Source organism: Manis pentadactyla, chromosome X (assembly GCF_030020395.1).
Source record: "Manis pentadactyla isolate mManPen7 chromosome X, mManPen7.hap1, whole genome shotgun sequence".
Classification (NCBI taxonomy): Eukaryota; Metazoa; Chordata; class Mammalia; order Pholidota; family Manidae; genus Manis; species Manis pentadactyla.
The window spans coordinates 112,401,814-112,423,879 of record NC_080038.1 but is presented as its reverse complement, the minus strand read 5'-3'; the positions used below and the strand labels follow the sequence as shown (position 1 = coordinate 112,423,879).

At 44.0% G+C, this 22,066-nt stretch overlaps 1 protein-coding gene and 1 long non-coding RNA gene across 2 annotated transcripts in view; one reads left to right on the top strand and one right to left on the bottom strand.

Moving 5' to 3' along the window:
* Window positions 1-151: 151 nt before the first annotated feature.
* LOC118929795 (uncharacterized) lies at window positions 152-17,785 on the bottom strand. Its single transcript, XR_005031742.2, has 3 exons — window positions 17,627-17,785; window positions 8,957-10,744; window positions 152-1,080 (listed from the first exon to the last, which is right to left on the bottom strand). It is a non-coding gene; the product is annotated as an uncharacterized LOC118929795 (long non-coding RNA).
* A 173-nt stretch (window positions 17,786-17,958) lies between these two features.
* IL13RA1 (interleukin 13 receptor subunit alpha 1) overlaps window positions 17,959-22,066 on the top strand; it is a 54,279-nt gene continuing 50,171 nt past the window's right edge. Inside the window, exon 1 of the mRNA XM_036920220.2 lies at window positions 17,959-18,177. Within this exon, the coding sequence (XP_036776115.2) occupies window positions 18,099-18,177 (79 nt within the window). The 5' untranslated portion in view covers window positions 17,959-18,098. The remainder of the gene's footprint in view (window positions 18,178-22,066) is intronic.

The following is a 22,066-nucleotide window of genomic DNA, read 5'->3' as shown; positions in this document are numbered from 1 at the left end:
TCACACAATACATGGTCTTTTATGACTGGCTTCTTTCACTTAACGTGTTTTCAAGGTGGTATATTTGTACAATGTACTATTATTTGGCAATAAAAAGGAATGATTCATTAACTGCTTTATGCAACCAAAATTTCAGACATACCCACATCCAAAATTTTAATTTTTTTATCGTAGTAAAATACCATACACAACTCAAAATGTTCCATGTTAATCATTTTTAAGTGTACAATTCCAGCAGCTTTAAGTACATTCACATTGTTGTGCAACCCTCACCACCAACCATCTCCAGAACTTTTTCATCATCCTAAACTGAAACTCTGTATGCCTAAAGCAATAACTCCTTATTACCCTCTATCCCAGCCTCTGGCAACAACCATTCTACTTTCAATCTCTATGAATCTGACTATTCTAACTACCTCATAGAAGAGGAATATTTGTCCCTTTGCTACTGGCTTATTTCACTTAGCATAATGTCTTCCGTGTTCACCACTGTTATATAATGTAGCATGTCTCATAATCTCCTTCTACCTTGACAGTGAGTAATCTTCCATTGCATGTATACAGCATACCACCTTTTGCTGTATCCATTCACCTCTCAAGCCATGCTTGGGTGTGTCAGTGTTTTAGCTATTGTGAAAAATGTTGTGAATGTGAATGTGCAAAAATCTGTTCAAGTCACTGCTTTCATTCTTTTGGATATATACCTAGAAGCAGAATTGCTGGATCGTATCATAATTCTATGCTTAAGTCTTTGAGGAACTTGTCCAAAGTGTTTTCTACAGCGATGGCACCATCTTACATTCCTACCAGCAATGAGTAAGTGCTCCAACTTCTCTACATCCTCACCATCCTTACCAAAATTTCTTTCTTTCTTTTTTTTTTGGTACCCATCCTAATGAGCGTGAAGGCGTATCTCATTGTGCTTTTGATGTGCATTTCCCTAGTAATTATACCTTATTTTTAATGCATCCTATTATGTGAAAAATACCTTAAGAGATTCAAAGAATCTCTTTACAAAATGAAAAATCTCCACAGGTGTCTAGAAGTTATTAAATTTAGTTTGTTTAAAGTCCAGTATACCTGGAGAAGATGGCGGCGTGAGCAGAGCAGCGGAAATCTCCTCCCAAAACCACATATATCTATGAAAATATAACAAAGACAACCCTTCCTAGAATAAAGACCAGAGGACACAGGACAATATCCAGACCACATCCGCACCTGAGAGAACCCAGCGCCTCGCGAAGGGGGTAAGATACAAGCCCCGGCCCGGCAGGAGCCGAGCGCCCATCCCCCCAACTCCCGGCAGGAGAAGAATAGGCAGAGCGGGAGGGAGATGGAGCCCAGGGCTGCCGAACACAAAGCCCCAGCCATCCGGGCCAGAGTGCAGGGCCCTGGATACTAGGATAACAGGGCAGCAAGAACAGTGAGTGGGCACCGGAGGCCGGGCGCCAGAGGACATAAGAAAAGCGCGCGACCATTTTTTTTTTTTCCATTTTGTTTTGGCGAGCGCTTTTTGGAAGTCTTAAAGGGATAGGTCCCCCAATACTAGGGAAACAGGGCAGCAAGACCGGTGAGCAGATGCCTGAGGCTGGCGCCGGAGAATAAAGAAAAACGAGAGGCCACTTTTTTTTTTTTAATTAAAAAAAAATTTTTTTTTTTAATTTAAATTTCTTTTTTTTTTTTTTCTTTTTGTGGTCGTTGTTTTGTTTTGGCGGGTGCTTTTTGGAAGTCTTAAAGGGACAGGGCGCGACACTTAATCCAGAGGTAGGGAATCCCGGGATCTCTGGGCACCCTAACCCCTGGGCTGCAGGGAGCAGGGAGGCCCCTAACGGAGATAAATAGCCTCCAGGCCGCTCCCCCTCCAACGCGACTCCACCACTTTGGAGCAGAGGCCCGAACCAGGCCACGCCCACAGCAACAGCGGAGATTAACTCCATAGCAGCCGGGCAGGAAGCAGAAACCCTGTCTGCATGCAGCTGCCCAGCACAAGCCACTAGAGGTCGCTGTTCTCCCAGGAGAGGAGGGCCACAAACCAACAAGAAGGGAAGTTCTTCCGGCCGTCACACGTCCCAGCTCTGCAAACGATTCCTATCACCATGAAAAGGCAAAGCTACAGGCAGACAAAGATCACAGAGACAACACCAGAGAAGGAGACAGACCTAACCAGTCTTCCTGACAAAGAATTCAAAATAAGAATCATAAACATGCCGACAGAGATGCAGAGAAATACGCAAGAGAAATGGGATGAAGTCCGGAGGGAGATCACAGATGCCAGAAAGGAGATCGCAGAAATGAAACAAACTCTGGAAGGGTTTATAAGCAGAATGGATAGGATGCAAGAGGCCATTGATGGAATTGAAATCAGAGAACAGGAACGCATAGAAGCTGACATAGAGAGAGATAAAAGGATCTCCAGGAATGAAACAGTGTTAAGAGAACTGTGTGACCAATCCAAAAGGAACAATATCCGTATTATAGGGGTTCTAGAAGAAGAAGAGAGAGGAAAAGAGATGGAAAGTATCTTAGAAGAAATAATTGCTGAAAACTTCCCCAAACTGGGGGAGGAAATAATCGAACAGACCACGGAAATACACAGAACCCCCAACAGAAAGGATCCAAGGAGGACAACACCAAGACACATAATAATTAAAATGGCAAAGATCAAGGACAAAAAAAGAGTTTTAAAAGCAGCTAGAGAGAAAAAGGTCACCTATAAAGGAAAACCCATCAGGCTAACATCAGACTTCTTGAAAGAAACCCTACAGGCCAGAAGAGAATGGCATGATATATTTAATACAATGAAACAGAAGGGCCTTGAACCAAGGATACTGTATCCAGCACGACTATCATTCAAATATGACGGTGGGATTAAACAATTCCCAGACAAACAAAAGCTGAGGGAATTTGCTTCCCACAAACCACCTCTACAGAACATCTTACAGGGACTGCTCTAGATGGGAGCACTCCTAGAAAGAGCACAGCACAAAACACCCAACATATGAAGAATCGAGGAGGAGGAACAAGAAGGGAGAGAAGAAAAGAATCTCCAGACAGTGTATATAACAGCTCAATAAGCGAGCTAAGTTAGGCAGTAATATACTAAAGAGGCTAACCTTGAACCTTTGGTAACCACGAATTTAAAGCCAGCAATGGCAATAAGTACATATCTTTCAATAGTCACCCTAAATGTTAATGGGCTGAATGCACCAATCAAAAGACATAGAGTAATAGAATGGATAAAAAAGCAAGACCCATCTATATGCTACTTACAAAAAACTCACCTCAAACCCAAAGACATGTACAGACTAAAAGTCAAGGGATGGAAAAACATATTTCAAGCAAACAACAGTGAGAAGAAAGCAGGGGTTGCAGTACTAATATCAGACAAAATAGACTTCAAAACAAAGAAAGTAACAAGAGATAAAGAAGGACACTACATAATGATAAAGGGCTCAGTCCAACAAGAGGATATAACCATTCTAAATATATATGCACCCAACACAGGAGCATCAGCATATGTGAAACAAATACTAACAGAACTAAAGGGGGAAATAGACTGCAATGCATTCATTCTAGGAGACTTCAACACACCACTCACCCCAAAGGATAGATCCACTGGGCAGAAAATAAGTAAGGACACGGAAGCACTGAACAACACAGTAGAGCAGATGTACCTAATAGACATCTATAGAACTCTACATCCAAAAGCAACAGGATATACATTCTTCTCAAGTGCACATGGAACATTCTCCAGAATAGGCCACAAAAAGAGCCTCAGAAAATTTCAAAAGATTGAAATCCTACCAACCAACTTTTCAGACCACAAAGGCATAAAACTAGAAATAAACTGTACAAAGAAAGCAAACAGGCTCATAAACACATGGAGGCTTAACAACACGCTCCTAAATAATCAATGGATCAATGACCAAATCAAAATGGAGATCCAGCAATATATGGAAACAAATGACAACAACAACACTAAGCCCCAACTACTGTGGGACGCAGCAAAAACAGTTTTAAGAGGAAAGTATAGAGCAATCCAAGCATATTTTAAAAAGGAAGAACAATCCCAAATGAATGGTCTAATGTCACAATTATCGAAATTGGAAAAAGAAGAACAAATGAGGCCTAAGGTCAGCAGAAGGAGGGACATAATAAAGATCAGAGAAGAAATAAATAAAATTGAGAAGAATAAAACAATAGCAAAAATCAATGAAACCAAGAGCTGGTTCTTCGAGAAAATAAACAAAATAGATAAGCCTCTAGCCAGACTTATTAAGAGGAAAAGAGTCAACACAAATCAACAGTATCAGAAACGAGAAAGGAAAAATCACGATGGACCCCACAGAAATACAAAGAATTATTAGAGAATACTATGAAAACCTATATGCTAACAAGCTGGGAAACCTAGGAGAAATGGACAACTTCCTAGAAAAATACAACCTTCCACGATTGACCCAGAAAGAAACAGAAAATCTAAACAGACCAATTACCGGCAACGAAATTGCAGCGGTAATCAAAAAACTACCAAAGAACAAAACCCCCGGGCCAGATGGATTTACCTCGGAATTTTATCAGACATACAGGGAAGACATAATACCCATTCTCCTTAGAGTTTTCCAAAAAATAGAGGAGGAGGGGATACTCCCAAGCTCATTCTATGAAGCTAACATCACCCTAATACCAAAACCAGGCAAAGACCCCACCAAAAAAGAAAACTACAGACCAATATCCCTGATGAATGTAGATGCAAAAATACTCAACAAAATATTAGCAAACCGAATTCAAAAATACATCAAAAGGATCATACACCATGACCAAGTGGGATTCATCCCAGGGATGCAAGGATGGTACAACATTCGAAAGTCCATCAACATCATCCACCACATCAACAAAAAGAAAGACAAAAACCACATGATCATCTCCATAGATGCTGAAAAAGCATTTGACAAAGTTCAACATCCATTCATGATAAAAGCTCTCAGCAAAATGGGAATAGAGGGCAAGTACCTCAACATAATAAAGGCCATCTATGATAAACCCACAGCCAACATTATATTGAACAGTGAGAAGCTGAAAGCATTTCCTCTGAGATCGGGAACTACACAGGGATGCCCACTCTCTCCACTGTTATTTAACATAGTACCGGAGGTCCTAGCCAGGGCATTCAGACAAAACAAAAACATACAAGGAATCCAGATTGGTAAAGAAGAAGTTAAACTGTCACTATTTGCAGATCACATGATACTGTACATAAAAAACCCTAAAGACTCCACCCCAAAACTACTAGAACTGATATCGGAATACAGCAAAGTTGCAGGATACAAAATCAACACACAGAAATCTATGGCTTTCCTATACACTAACAATGAACCAACAGAAAGACAAATCAGGAAAAGAACTCCATTCACAATTGCATCAAAAAATATAAAATACCTAGGAATAAACCTAACCAAGGAAGTGAAAGACCTATACTCTGAAAACTACAAGTCACTCTTAAGAGAAATTAAAGGGGACACTAACAGATGGAAACTCATCCCATGCTCGTGGCTAGGAAGAATTAATATCGTCAAAATGGCCATCCTGCCCAAAGCAATATACAGATTTGATGCAATCCCTATGAAACTACCAGCAACATTCTTCAATGAACTGGAACAAATAATTCAAAAATTCATATGGAAACACCAAAGACCCCGAATAGCCAAAGCAATCCTGAGAAAGAAGAATAAAGTAGGGGGGATCTCACTCCCCAACTTCAAGCTCTACTATAAAGCCATAGTAATCAAGACAATTTGGTACTGGCACAAGAGCAGAGCCACAGACCAATGGAACAGACTAGAGAACCCAGACACTAACCCAGACATATATGGTCAATTAATATTTGATAAAGGAGCCATGGACATACAATGGCGAAATGACAGTCTCTTCAACAGATGGTGCTGGAAAAACTGGACAACTACATGTAGGAGAATGAAACTGGACCATTGTCTAACCCCATATACAAAAGTAAACTCAAAATGGATCAAAGACCTGAATGTAAGTCATGAAACCATTAAACTCTTGGGAGAAAACATAGGCAAAAACCTCTTAGACATAAACATGAGTGACCTCTTCTTGAACATATCTCCCCGGGCAAGGAAAACAACAGCAAAAATGAATAAGTGGGACTATATTAAGCTGAAAAGCTTCTGTACAGCAAAAGACACCATCAATAGAACAAAAAGGAACCCTACAGTATGGGAGAATATATTTGAAAATGACACATCCGATAAAGGCTTGACGTCCAGAATATATAAAGAGCTCACACGCCTCAACAAACAAAAAACAAATAACCCAATTAAAAAATGGGCAGAGGAACTGAACAGACAGTTCTCCAAAAAAGAAATTCAGATGGCCAACAGACACATGAAAAGATGCTCCACATCGCTAATTATCAGAGAAATGCAAATTAAAACTACAATGAGGTATCACCTCACACCAGTAAGGATGGCTGCCATCCAAAAGACAAACAACAACAAATGTTGGCGAGGCTGTGGAGAAAGGGGAACCCTCCTACACTGCTGGTGGGAATGTAAATTAGTTCAACCATTGTGGAAAGCAGTATGGAGGTACATCAAAATGCTCAAAACAGACTTACCATTTGACCCAGGAATTGCACTCCTAGGAATTTACCCTAAGAATACAGCAATCAAGTATGAGAAAGACCAATGCACCCTTATGTTTATCGCAGCACTATTTACAATAGCCAAGAATTGGAAGCAACCTAAATATCCATCGGTAGATGAATGGATAAAGAAGATGTGGTACCTATACACAATGGAATACTACTCAGCCATAAGAAAACGGCAAATCCTACCATTTGCAGCAACATGGATGGAGCTGGAGGGTATTATGCTCAGTGAAACAAGCCAAGCAGAGAAAGAGAAATACCAAATGATTTCACTCATCTGTGGAATATAAGAACAAAGGAAAAACTGAAGGAACAAAACAGCAGCAGAATCATAGAACTCAAGAATGGACTAACAGGTACCAAAGGGAAAGGGACTGGGGAGGATGGGTGGGTACGGAGGGATAAGGGGGGGAGAAGAAGGGGGGTATTAAGATTAGCATGCATGGGGGGTGGGAGAAAGGGGAGGGCTGTACAACACAGAGAAGGCAAGTAGTGATTCTACAACATTTGCTATGCTGATGGACAGTGACTGTAAAGGGGTGTATAGGGGGGACCTGGTATAGGGGAGAGCCTAGTAAACATAATATTCGTCATGTAAGTATAGATTAATGATACCAAAAAAAAAAAAGGCAGTTCCTGTGTGGAGACCTCCAATGAGTCCTACACAAGGGTATAAAGGGCCTATAAAAGTGTAGGCAAAGGGTCTGTTTGTGTTTATACAGAGGATCAAAGCCTAATTTGGGCTACCCCGAAAATGAACTAAGATACGATATGAAAGAGAACTTCCAACATCAGCACTCTCTGGAAGACTCATGCCAGAAGATGATCATCAAAAAACCCCAACAAAGATCCACGCACTGCTACAGCTGTAGATGCACTCATCCCACCAGTTCCTGGACTTGCCATGGGAATGAGGAAGGAGATATCTAAGCTGGCCTGTGCATACAGTAAAACAACAAATTTGACTGGATCTATACTGTTGGAACTCAATCAAGAATTAGGAGAAGTGCAAATTGTAGCGCTCCAAAATCTTACAACTACAGACTATTTACTGTTAAAAGAACATAAGGGATGTGAACATTCCCCCGGAATGGGTTGTTTTAATTTGTCTGATTTCTCTCAGACTGTTCAAGTTCAGTTGGACAATATCCACCGTATCATAGATAAGTTTTCACAAATGCCTAAGGTGCCTAACTGGTTTTCTTGGTTTCACTGGAGATGGCTGGTAATTACAGGTATGCTTTGGTTATGTAACTATACTTCTATTATGTTAATGTGTGTGCGCAATTTAAGTAGTAGCTTAAAACCTATAAATGCTGAAGTTACTCTAGAAGAAGATAATGTCAAAGAAATAATCAATCTTCCCATGTTTTCTGCCGCCTGCTACTTCTATAGCTTTTCTTCTTCCTTCCTAATTACAACCCTTAAATAGAATTCGTGCCTCATATCAAATTTACCGAGTATCATAATTCTTCCAAGTGGTAAAGATACCTCAAGACAAATGCTGGGCATGGAAGCTACAGGGCATAAAAATGCAAAGAAATAAAAAGCTAACCATTTCAAACAATAAGGCTTCTCTCTCACTTACCAACATCACATTTCCCTGTATGGCCCCGGAAGATGACTGGTTAGCCAGAGATGGGTAAGATTCCTCAAGGGAGGAACAACCTAAGACAGGCACAGTCGTAGGGGGGTCATCAGGTGAGAAATTGGGGATAAACAGAGGTGAGGCTTAGAACCTCAGCCCCCCGTTCTGAGAGAAATCTTCTGCATACGTGGATGTTTTATTGCCCTTGTCTAGCTTGGATTAACACATAGTCTACAGGCACACACCTGATCATCTACATTTGCTCTCTTACAACACTAAACTATGTTTTCTACCTTTATCTTGTATCTACCTACCACTTCAGCATTTTATTAAAAATAATAATAATAAAGAGATAAATGTGGTATCCACATATAAATCAAGTATAAAAATCAAATGAGTATTCATATTTGAACTGACTGTTTATAGTTCATAATGCATGAGCAAAACCGAAGGTTTCTGTGATGGCTGCCCTTGTACTGTTCACCATGTAACTTATTCACTATGTAAGAATTTGTTCTTCATGTAAGAACTTGTTTGTTATGCCTGAGAAGATTGGAGACTGATGAAAATTAGGCTTGGGGTGGATTAATCATTGTGCATTGAGCATTGACTCCCCTATACAGAATTTTATTGTTGTTAACAACCATTTGATCAATAAATATGAGAGATGCCCTCACAAAAAAAAAAGTCAAGTATACCTGTAACTGAGGAAACTAATTTCTTCAAAAGCTTAAGCATACATATAGTAGGTACTGTGCTAGACACTTGTAACCAGTTAGGTTGCCCAGGAAGCAAACTCTGAGACAGACTATAGAGGGCAGGCTGATCAGTAAGGAGGGCCCTTGGGATGAATACTTGGGGGAGAGAGGGAGAGAAAGTATGATTGGAGTCCCCAATAATTTTTAAGAGTTTAAAAGGGGCCCTGACTTCCTAAGGGAGGAGCTGGGGGCAGCCCATCGCACAGTGAGGACTTATGCTTCAGTAAAAGTAACGTCTGAATTCTGACATGCGACAAAGCTCCAGCTGGCCAGGAGACTCTACAGGACTCCAGAGGGAGGGAGTGGATATCGTAAACTCCAGCAGACCTCAGGGGCTCCACAGACGACAAGAAGAAAGAGAAAAAAAAGGGGGAGCCTGAGATAAAATTTGAGAGCACTGGTCTAGAGCATACTAGGGGAGGTAAAACCCTTCAGAATAACTTCGAATCAAATATTTGTCTGATTACTAAAATTGGAAGTCCCTCTCTTCCATATCTCACACACCTCTCTCTCTCTCTTCCTCTGGTCTCAATTCCTTTTCCCACTGTTTCCTAAAACTCTTGCGTCCTCGTAGATGTGTTTCACTCTGCACCCCTGTCTCCAGCATATATTTATTTCACCTTCTACTCCCTCTTTTCTGTGGATTGCAAGAAACTAAATTGCTCTGGTTTCCATGCTGGCACTAGCATTTTCTTTGATGAAGACAGATACAATGCAGTATATATAGTTTGTTTTTTGGAACTTCGGAATCACAGAGAGGACTTTTGTTAGTGTATATGCTAACAGCCAGGAATGTATTGCATTTTGTCAATGTCGTAAGTTGGAATTTCACTTTCGTGTTAAAATTTAAAATTTATTGTGAAGAATAAACGTATATACTTAATTGCCATCAAAGATTAGACTCCCATATTCGAGGGAGGCCCATTCAAAATACGGAAGTTCAACACCTCTGTTTATGTCAATCCCAGAGTGGAAATCACCAGAGAACAAAAAAACACCCAAACTCCAGCAAATGCCAATGTTCCTCTAGTGACACAGTCTATCTTGAAAGAATGTCATGCTACAAAGGACACAGACAAAGCAGACATCTCAAGTAAGTGGAGTAAGGGACACCATGGTAATCAAATGCCAAGTTAGAAGAGGGCTTCTTTTTTGGTCTAGGGAGTTTTTGCTTTTTGGAAACATAATGTGTTGTTTTCTCCAAGCATCACACACATGCACACATGCGCACACTCAAATACACAGCTTGCTAAATTTAGTTGTTGCTCTGTCACAACAATGATGACAAAATTTTCCTCTGACCACAGTGTGTTTGAGTACAAACAGTTCCTCTTTTCAGGCTCTGGTTTGTACATATACAAATTCCTAGTGAGGTGAAACCCGCTCTCCCACAGCAAGGCTCCTTCTCGAGAGTGGACAGTGAGGATCTGGCTGTACTCCACAGGCGAGGGCACTGAGGAATTAAACCGTAGCCTAGCTGGTGAGTTCTATGGCTTTACACCCATTTCACAGACACTGGTGATCCCAGCATCCAGTTTCACCACAGCCAGCCTAGGGTGACTCACAGAGTTGGCTGCATGTTGGGAAGTACCTTCGTTCCCCTGTAGAGTGGGAATCAGTGGACAAGGCATCGCTGTCTTGCCTCCTGCCCCTGCTGTGCCACCAGTCCCTCCATGCTGACTCTCTTCCCCATGGGCTTCACCCTTGCAGCTTCCACATGTCGCTGGCCTGGGGATGGAAGGGTAAGAGGAAACAGGAAATTGAATGGCAATAAAGGAGAAATGAAAGAAAAAGGACCGAGAAGAAATGGAGCAATGTTAGCAAAAAGGAGAACAGTAGAAGCGGAACTGCAAAAGACAAGGGGACCCTAAAGATTAAAACGTACTAGAGCTTCTAATAATAGTTCCCATTTATTAGTGCTCACTACATGTTAGGCGCTGGTTAAACATTTTCTGTGAGTTTCTTTGTTCATCTCATTTAATCCTTGCAACAAACCCTGTGGTAGGCACTATTACACTTATTTTACAGAAGATAAAACATGCTGTCATAATTAAAAAAAGATCCCCAACCTTTTCCCCAACATTTATAAGAGGTTGACAGGGGAGGATAAAAAGAAACAGGAAAAAAAAAGGAACAAACAGAAAACACAAAATCAGATGGTAGAAAATGACAAATAAATTAGAACTAAAAAGACAGTGATTGCCTATTGGATAGAGAAAACAAAATTGCACTATATGTTGCTTCTAAGAGCACATCACAAACGTCGCTAGAGACAGGAAAATAAGGATGTGGGAAGACATACCAGGTATATACTAACCAAAAGAAAGCTTATGAAGTTATAACATTAGTCAAAATAGATTTGAAGGCCAAAAGAATTACCAGATTAATGAAAGTTCTTCATAATGATAAATGACTTGGTTCACAATGAAGCTATGACAATCCTAGATTTGTATACGTCTGATGAAATAGCCTCACAAATACATATATATAGTGCAAAACCAACAAAATTTTAAGGAGAATTTGACAAACCCGCCATTATACTGTCATAGTGGGAGATTTTACCACGTGTCTCAGCAACTGAAAGGTTCAACAGACAAAAAAACATCAGTAAGTATATTGATTTGAGCAACAGGACTCACATACTTGATTTAATGGACACATGTAGAACGCTGGGCACAGTAATTGGAAAATATACATTTTCCCCAAACACTCATGGGACATTTACAAAAACAAACTATACACATTGTGTTATAAAGACACCTCATCAGATTCAGAAGGATTTGGTACCATCCTGGAAACTGAGGATGCAGAGAAGTGAAAAGACTGGCTTTCACTGCTGTGGCTGAGAGACGGTGAGGCTGTCCTCTGGTTCTCGGCCAAAGCCCACGCTACGCTACCTATGCTACCAGCCGGGGCGCACCACATGCTGTCACCCCACTCTGAAGAGTCCAGAGTCAGAAAAGGTGGTCCAGCTGACAGCTTGTGGGACAGATGAGGTTGGTCGCACTAAATTGGGATGGATTTTGCTGTGCCTCTCCCCAACCACCCCAAGCCCAAGCCCCGAGTTTTTTTTTCCCAGATGAACAGTGAGGCCTCAAGTCCTTGCTTGTGTAGAGAACTGTCCAATAGTTACACAGGCAAACCGACGTCTGGGGCTGAGCCTTGATTTCTGCGGCAGAGTTACAGCCCTGCCAAGAGGCCCCTTCTCAGAGAGGCTTTGAGGATTGAAGGGAGAACTAAGAGGCAGGAGGGACTGGTTTCTCTATTCAAATGTAAATACTAATTACCCCACACATTAAAGACAAACAACAGAGACTTTTCAGGGCCCGAAGGTGCAGGTGACTAACATGCAAATGAGGTATTTGAATCTTTAAACGGAGAGAGAGGGAGGTGTGGGGAGAGGGCGAGAGAAGAGAGGTGGAATGACAGAGAGGCACACAGGAACTGAGCGGCCAGGCACTATGAGGGCTGTTAGAGGCGGCCCTTGACTGTGTAAAGGCTGGACCCGCCCTGGCTGGGCAGGGAGGAGGACAACGCCTACATAGGGTTCTCCACGCTGGCTGGAAAGGGTGCAGTGAAGAGTTTGCTTGACTGCTATGACAGCACCCCAGCCAGAGGCTAGAGGAGGAGCCCAGGATGCTGACGCACGAGACCCTTCCTCTTTCAGAGACCGGTGTTGGAAAGCAGAACAGAATCAGTTCCAGAGAGGAAGGCTCTGCAGGCTGAAGACAGTGAGGTTGCGGAGCAACTGGAGGGGATAGTGAATGCTTTCAAGGGGAACAAGGGAGAGTAGGGGTGCCAAGTCCCGGGGACATGCTCTTTCATAGAGCAGCACCCCAGGTAGGCTGGCCCAGGGAAGAATTAGCCTCACAGCCCCTGTGGTCTGATGGTGGAGCCCAGAGCTTTCCTGAAGGCTGACCCTGTCCCTGACTGCCAGCACTTCAAATAGTCTTTCCCCAGCCTTCTTGCCTCCGGGCAAAAATTATGGAAGTCTTGGTCATTTCATCTTAGAAAATGAGATCTCCCAAACTCCATTTTTATTATGTCAAGACCTTGTTGGTAAAAGTGTTCCATGGCTCCTTATTGTTTATGAGACGCAGCCATAAACTGACTGTTGCTCACTTATTCCCCCACCCCATCCCCACCCCGTTCTGGTCATCCTTCAAGGTCTAGTTCAACTCCCATCTACTCGGGAAGCCTTCAAAAGCAGTTTCAACCATACTGGCCTGGCTCACCCTTCTCTGAGATCTGTACCACAACTGAGCATTTTTGCCATTTATGTTGGTTTGTTGTGTTTTCTATAATCATTTTATGTACCTTTCCACAGACTGGAAGTTTCCCAAGGGCAACAACAAGAACTGTTGACTTTTGTTGGTTGGTTGGTATCCCTCACAGCACCAGGCAAAGTGTAATTTGTTCATTCATTAAAATTTATTTTCTGAGTGTGAACTATATGTCAGGTATAGTTCTGAATGCTAGGGATACAGCTGGAAACAAATCAGAAAACATGTCCCTGCCCTCGAGAAGCTTCCACTAGAATGTCGAGAGACAGAGTGACCCGACAAGGGCAACAGGGCATGAGTGTTGACAGGGATTGCCATTTTTGATGAGGTGGTCAGTGCAGGCCTCAGTGAGAGATCTGAACAAGTGTGGCTATCTCTGGAGGCTGCAGCAAATAGCACAGGAAACAGGCAGGGAAAGGCCCTGAGGCAGGAGTGCTCTTGGCTCTTGTGAGGAATGCCCAGAAGGTCAGTGTGGCCTGAGGGGAGTGTACTGGAGGAGAGAAGGAGAGGAGGAGGTTAGGAAGGCAGGATAGGGTAGGGCCTTGGAGGCCCTCTGAGAGTTCTGAGCAAAGGAGGGCCTTATTTAATTCAAGAGTCAATTTAACCACTGTAAAGTTAGAGGAGTCCTAGAGGTCAATGGGCTTCAGGACATTGACCTAGATGACACCCTAGCACCATGCTTCTCTGCCTCAGGCTAAACCCAAATGGTCCTGTCATAGGCCTCCTGTGCAAACAGCACTCCCTTGAGGAAGCTCCACCAGACTTGCAGAAGGAAACCACTTGCTGAAGAGCAAGAACCTTCAATTAAACCCAGCTACTGAGGACATGGTATGTCACCAACTCTTTTACATTCATCTTTATATTCTCGGTGGTGCCAGACAGGGTCTTCCCTCAAGCCCAAATAAATGCAGAGTCTGAGTAAGGGCAGTGTGCTTGCTGTACACACATGGCTTCAAGATTAGCCACCTGGTCGTTTTCCTTTCCAATCATATTACTGCCCCTCAGCTCCTCCTATGTGGAAGTCTGGAGTCACCCTGGACAGAGCGTCTGGCCCCCAGGAGCTTGAATCCAGTGGCAGAAACAGACATGCACACAAACCTATGTATTACATTATTTGCGATAGTCGAAGCATTTGTCAAGTGCTATTACACCCATACAAGAGGGAGTAAAGAATTTTGCATTTGGGCGTTAAAGAAGAAGCTAAAAAATGTGACATCTGCAGAACAGAAAAGCTTTCTGGGCAAAGAGAACAGCAAGAGGAAAGGTTTATAGTGAGAAAATATCAGAGGTGGGGAAACTGCGAGCACTAGATACAGGAAAGGGAGGTGTCAAGGATAAATACTTGTAGCATTAATCTCTCACTCAATTTTGGTGGGCATGAGGAAAATGGGGGCAGGGGCGAAGTACCAAAGGTAAAGTGTATGTTAGCCCAGGATTTCTAACCTTTGGCACTATTTTGAGCTGGATACGTCTTTGTTGGGACTGTCCTGTGCCTGGCAGGATATTCAGTAGCATCCCTGGCCTCTGCCCACTAGATGCCAGAAGCATGCCCTCCACCCCAAGTCGTAACCATTAAAAATATCTCCAGCCATTGCCAAATGTCCCCTGGGGAGACAAAACACCCCTAGTTGGGAACCATTGCTCTAGTGTCAGAAGGAGGGAAATTCCCTGTTTGCTACTTCCCTTTGTCTTTCTTTGTATTGCAGTGGTGGCTGAGGATTGGTTCGGTTTTGCTTGATGAAAGGTAGAAGACACTGTGAGATTTTTTTCCTTTTTTTTTGGTATCATTAATCTACAATTACATGAGGAACATTATGTTTACTAGGCTCCCCCCTTCACCAAGTCCCCCCCCCCACAAACCCCATTACAGTCACTGTCCATCAGCGTAGTAAGATGCTGTAGAGTCACTACTTGTCTTCTCTGTGTTGTACAGCCCTCCCCGTGGAGATTTTTTGTCTAGTGAGCCAGAATTCTTAGCTAAGTCCTTGGTATGATGCTGGTTTCTGTGTCCTTTTTGAACTTAGGGAGATGTCTCTGACTGGCTGAAGGAGACCTGACTTTGGAAAGAGCAACGTAATTCTTTCCTTCCAGTTACTTTCTTGTATGTGCCTTTTTCTAACTCCACTTACAGAAAAGGAGAAAGCCTTAATGAGAAGGGTAAAGATAAAAAAAGCCAACTTGAGTGGCTGAGGCATTCAGGTCAGCCCAGAGCTGCAGCCATCTCAGGCCAAAGTGAAGAGAAAGGTGAATGGTCATCTCACACCCAACTCATGAGGGCTCAGTGAATTAAGGATCAAAGCTAGACTTGATGTTGACTTATCACGACTTTGATTACACAAAGCTAAACGGAGAGCACTGTTTACTGCAGTTCCTGGAAAGCCTTCCATTTGTCTTCATCTTCCTGCAGACCAGAGCAGTGACCTAATTCAATCCAAGATGCTCTTGGAGGAAAAAAGTACACAGAACTTACAAATGAAAGTTTGATGTTGAAGAAACAGCATTCCTAACCCTCACCACCCCTTCAAAACTTAAAAAAAAATGTTGCTTGATGTTTAGGGTCAAGAGGAAGTGGAACTGATTCTAACAGTCTTATTCACAAACAGCAGGCCAGAGCTGTTGTGGCTAGGCCACTGCCCTTTGTCTTTGTCCTTACAATGCTCAAATTCTCAGGGCCTGTTTCTGGAGGCTGATGACAAGTCATGACGCTTATTTTTCTACTCGTTTGCTGCCATTACTGTTCATTTCATTAAGCACTTGCTCAGTCTATGCCAGACAGTGCCCAAAATGGCACTCAGCCAGTCCCCAAGGGTTCCTGTTACAAACAAAGACTTCTTAAAAGGCAGATGATATAATCATTTTGGAAACATTATCATAAACATATTGTACAATGTTTATAGCAAATGTCAACAAGTATATGTGAGTGGTGATGGGGGAAGGAAGGCTCCAGGTTGGAGACTGGCTGGCCTATTTGCAGCGGGGAGGGGAGGGGTGGATTTCAAAATAATAGTATCTCTCAGTTCTACAGGCTTTGTTAGTTTACAAAGTGTTTGGATAACATTATTCTGTTCAATAATATATGCAAAGCAAGTATTCATTCTGAACCTTGAACCTCAAGATTCAGTATCTCAAGATTTCAGTGCAGGCAGGCCTGCCTCTTGGAAGCCTCCCTTACCTCTTTCCTCCTGTAAGGCGTCCCTTCTTTGTGTCCCACAGTTCCTTGTTCTTGCTTTTATGATAACCCCTTGCACTGGTTGCAGCTCTTTGTTGGCAGGGCCTGCTTTTAATGAGTGTCTACCACAGTTCCTGGAAGGACAATAAATATTTATTGAAGTCTAGGGATTTAATTCTACGAGTGAGGCCTTTGTTTCAGAAAGGTTAAACATCCCCATGCCCTTTGGCCATGGTTCTAGACTAGGTGTATTATCAGCATTTTTATTGCTGTATATTTATAACAGACTTCAGGTGTGTACATTGGCTTAATTTAACCAAAATACACCTCACTTACCAGGCATGACTCTTTTTCTGGGGCTGGTGACAGAACAATGCCCCCTCCCAACATGTCCTTGCCCTAATCCCAGACAACTGTGAGCATTACTTTATACGGCAAAAGGGACTTGCAGATGTGAGTAAATTAAGGACTTCGAGATGGGAGGATTATCCTGAATTATTTTAGGTCCAATCTAATCATAAGGGTTTTTATAAATGAAAAAGGGAGGCAGAAGGGTCAGTCAGAGAAGGAAGCAAGGGAAGCAGAGGGGCAAGGGAAGCAGACATCTGGGTGGTACAGCAACAAGCCAAGGAATGTGGGTTGTCTCTAGTAGCTGGAAAAAGCAAGGAAACAAATTCTCCCCCAGAAGCTCCAGAAAGATCACAGCTCTGCCCATGCCTCGATTTTAGCCCAGTGAGACTTCCGACCTCCAGAACTCTCATATAATAAAACTGTGCTGTTTTAAGTCACTAAATCTGTGGCAATCTGTTAACAGCAGCAATAAGAAATTAATAAGGGTTCCCGGTTTCCTCCATCCCCAGCCTCACTGGCGCTGAGTCTCCCACTTTCTGTATTCAACGTGTATCCTTCAGCCTCACTTTCTATCCTCTAAATATATAACCACAAAAAAGGAGTATGTAGAAGGTTGGTTGTGTGCTTTTAAAAATGCAAGTACATACCATGGCACTGTCTTTCATACTCAGAATTTTGCTTCTTTCCCCCCCAATTCCATACTATGCACTCCCAGCTTTCAAATATACCTTTCTGCCTTTTCATAAAGCCAAATCCCCTCTTCGGTCTTCCAAATCCACCCTGTGAGGTGGGGCTGGGATTACTAACTCAGGAGTCAGAGTTTAGGAATCAAGGGCTCAGAGGCCATTGATTGGAAGGCGCGTTTCCAGGCTCCCAGGCCAAGGCTCTTTCCCGTAGATGGCCCTGCAACTCTGCACGCAGCGGCGACGTGAGCCGGTGCGGCCTCCACCGCGCGGGGGGCGGGGCACGGCCGGCGCTCGGGCCGGGCCGCGGGGTGGGCGAGGAAGTTGTGTTTGGCCCGAGACGGGACTCCGGCGGGGCAGGTGGCAGCGGGGCGCGGAGCCGGGTGTCGCGCAGCGGGGAAGAGCCGCGGGGAGGGAGGGAGCCCCGCCCCCCCCCCCCCAGCTCGCGCGCGGCGGCTCGGGTTACCTGCGGCGGGTGGGCGGGGCGGACCTTCCGGTCTGCGCCGGCCCCCAGCCTCCCGGGCCGCGGAGCCGGGAAGCTAGACGGGGAGCGAGGGAGGCGGAGACTCCGGCCGGACTCCGACGAGAGACACTGCATGGAGCGGCCGGCGCGGCTCTGCGGGCTGTGGGCGCTGCTGCTCAGCGCCGGCGGCGGCGGACGCGCCGCGCGCCCGGGTGAGTGCAGCTCCCGGGGTCCCGGGCGGCGGCCGAGGGGAAGACGGGGTTGCAGCCGGGAGGCCGGCGAAGGCGCCGAGGGGCTGAGGGCCGCAGCAGGGGTGGGCGCTGGGGAATGTCCTCATGACGCCCCGCGCTCGGTGGCCGCAGCCTCCCGCGCCCGGATCGACGGGGGGACCGAGGAGCAGAGGGACTTTTCCGGATCCCGGGCGGCGGCAGTGGCAGCATTGGGGCTGGAGGCCGACGACTTGTCGCCGCACTTTCCTTGCGCCTTTGGGAAAAGCCAAGGAACAGGCGCCGGGGAGAGGGACCAAAACACGCCCTCGGCGTCGGAGGGCGACAGCTCAGGATCCGGAATGTCGCCTGCGAGCCTAGGAGGGGATGTGGGGTAGGAGCCGGCAGGGACTAAGGTCCGGACGGCGACCGAGCGGGGAACGCGCGCCAGTGAGAGGGTGGGAGTTGAAGGGAGCCTCTAACGATCATAGTCCTTGTAGAAAAAGGACGTGAGGGTCACGGCCTTCTCTGGCGTCCAAGAAATCCGTTTGGGAAACCCGAAGCAGCATCCGGACGGATGCCTTTGTAATTTGCTTTTAACTTAATAGCCTTTATATTTCGAAATAACTCTAGATTTACCGAAAAGTTGAAAGTACAGAAAGTTCGCGTATACTCCTCACCCCGTGCGGCAACTTTAATCAACCCGATAGAGTTTCTGTGAGAAGTTGGGGGCTAATGACGTCCTCACGGATAGCTTCTGGCATGTGTGGTCTTTCTGGACCTTTTGGGTGACGATAGTACTCCCAAGTTTGATAGGTTTTATTATTACATTGACACAAACACTTACAATTTGCTGATGGCATTTTCAGCAGTGTGTTGTGCTTTGAAACCCAAGTTGAAATGTTGATTAGGAAATCATCAGTTCTCTATAGATGCAGTCAACAAAACGGATGCAGAGTTGACTTTGTGGCCAGGTAGTTCTAGAGACCCAGGATGGGGAGGAGTAAGCAACACAGATCAAGTCCCTGCCCTGTTTATTATAAGCTATTGGCAGAGTGGAGAGAGGTGAGGGAAAAAGGAAAATATCAGGTATGTCAGGTGGCACTAAGTACTATGGAGAAAAACAAAGCCAGGAAGGGGTTTGCCATTGTAAATAGGGTGGAGCAGAAAGCCCTTACTGAAAAGGTGGCATTTGAGTGGAGACCTGAGGGAGGTTTGAAGTTTTCAGTCACTAATTGTTCAAGTGTCTGCCTTGTTTAGCTGAGCAAACAGGAACCTTCGGGTGTACAGCATAAACCTTGCCCCCCAAGGTGCCTCTAGTTGGGTTGGGGAGATGTGATTCCCATAATCATATTGGGAAACTCAGTCCAGAGAAGGGAAGGGACTTGTCTGGGGTCACCTATCTCATCAGTGTCCTGGTTTTCACGGTGCTACTCCAGCACCCTCCCTGTTACACGCTTCCTCACACACACACACCTGAAATCACAGTTGGCTTTCTAGATAATACTGTCAACCCCCAACTTAATCAGTTTTGTCACAGCGGTTCATTGGTAACTTGGTTACTTAACATACAGAACCTTTTTTCCCATTAGAAATATTGCTAGAATTCCACTGGGGTGCGGTGAAAAACAAAAAAACAGGGACCTGAGATTTAGTGGTCTGATGGTTCCCAGCTGTGGGGCTCTGGGCCAGTCATTTCCCCTCCCCTATGCAGCAGATTTCTCATCTGTGAGAAAACAGGTGGAATTCCATAAATTCTAAGGGCTCTTCCAGCTCTGTCTTCTGAATGTTTGTAGAAATGACCAGGTTGTCAGCTTAGTTTCGTCTGTTTAGGTTGGTAGCCCACACTGTGGCATATCTTAATAACCACAACTAGCATTCGTATAGTGTTTATGCCAAGCAGTGTTCTAAGTTTTTCACTTGTACTATTTCATTTAATCTTTACATAGAACATATCCTGTAGGTGCTGTTATTAGTCCCATGATATATATGAGGAAGCTGAGGCACAATGAAGCTGAGATCCCTGCTCGAAGTCTCATAGGTGGTGGAGTGGAGGAGCCAGCTGTGCCCTTAGCCACTGGATTCAGTGCCTCTCTATAGAAGTGAGAGGAGTCCTTGGCAGGGGGTGGAGCTGGGCACCTCCCAGAGTAGCAGAGCAGGACTGGTTGGGATCCATGGAAGTGTGTCCAGGCCACTTGTTATGGAGCAAAGGATCATATATTGGAGACTCCCTTTATACTTGCCAAATGGCGTGGTCCAAATGATAAGTACTGCTGGCGTTCAAAAGAGGGGAAACTGAGGGCTGGTAGTTTCGTGGAAGAGGTAAAAGTTGAGCTAAACATTCAGGATGGGTAGAATTTGAGTAGGTAGAGGGATTATTCCCAGTTGCCAGGGGAATAGCAGGAGCAGAGACCCAGAAGTGAGGGAGGTGAGAGTGCTCCACTGTGGTCAGCAAGGAGCCTGGCTTGGCAGGAGGGCATATTGGCAAAGTCAGTCTAGGCAGAAGAGCTTCATTTGCCCTTGAAGGCCCTTAATGGGCACAGCTTGAGGGAAGTGGCACTGGAGGAGAAGAGAGCAGAGAGACAGGACAGGGCGAGGGGAATTACTGGAGTGTCAGGCCATGTAGGAGTCTCAGGTTGAAGGTGTCCACTGGAAAGATGTGTTGTGAACACCTCCTGTCCAGGACCATGACTTATATTGGTGTCTTTCTGCCTCATGGGATTGAAGCAGAGCACATTAGTATGTTTGGGATGATTAAGAGAGATGTTGCAAGAAAAAAATGGACAGAGGTTGATGACTGAGTAGATGTAAGGGAAGGGGGTGAATGACTCATATATGACTCTTGTGATTTCCTAAACTTTTCCCGAAATATACATGCCTCTGCCAGCTCCTGTATCAAACAGGAGAGAGCAAAAACTCTTAGCTAAGCAACATGCCTTATAAGAAGGAGCACTGATTGTGTTAATTCTATTTAAAATGGGATATCATGCTAGATGACCATACAGACTCACTTGAAGTTTGAAGTTTAGTGGGGGGAGCTACTTGAGTCCATCTGTCCTTCCCATTCCCCTTTCTGAAACTGTTGAAATTAGATGCCTAAGGAAAGCTTATCAGGCAGAAGGGTTACTTGTTCTGTCTCAAAGGCCATCAGCACATGTCAATTCCATAGAAACCAAAGCAACTATTTAGAACTGTTTCATCTCTTCAAAAAGAAAGTAGATAGGTAACATTTATATAGCACTTGCTCTGTGCCAGGCACAGTTCTGAGCATTTTATCTGTACTAACTCACTTATCGTCATTATATAACCCCTTTTCCATAGGTAATTATTACCATCCTCATGTTACAGGTAAGAAAACTGAGGCATAGAGAGCTCAAGGAACAGGTCAGGTATTAAGTAGCAGAGCTGGGATATGAACTCAGGCAGTCTGGCTCCACAGCCCATGCTCTTAATCACTACCCTGTACTGAAGTTATGTTAGGCTATAGACCTTTACAGGAAGTATACAGTCACCACTTATTTATATATATATATCTGGATGTATTATACACACATACACATGTATTCATATATATTTAAATGCTTGGAGATTGTATTTAAAGTTCCTGAGTGAATGTGCAGTGTGTGCATGTGTTTTAAAGTATAGGAAGTAGAAAAATCTCAAGAGGAATGGAAGAAAGCATTAGAAAAAAAAATGACAGATAGCCACAAGTAGCCTAAAATGCAAACCAATTAGAAGATCTGACTGAAAAATACTTCAGAACAGAAGGGGTAAAAAAATTAAACCCATTTGAGAGATTGGAAATAGGGCAGACAGTTGTTCTATTAAAACACAGAAGACTAAAAGTAGATTTTAAAAGGTCTTAAATTACCTTGAAAATTGGGGTCTGATTTAA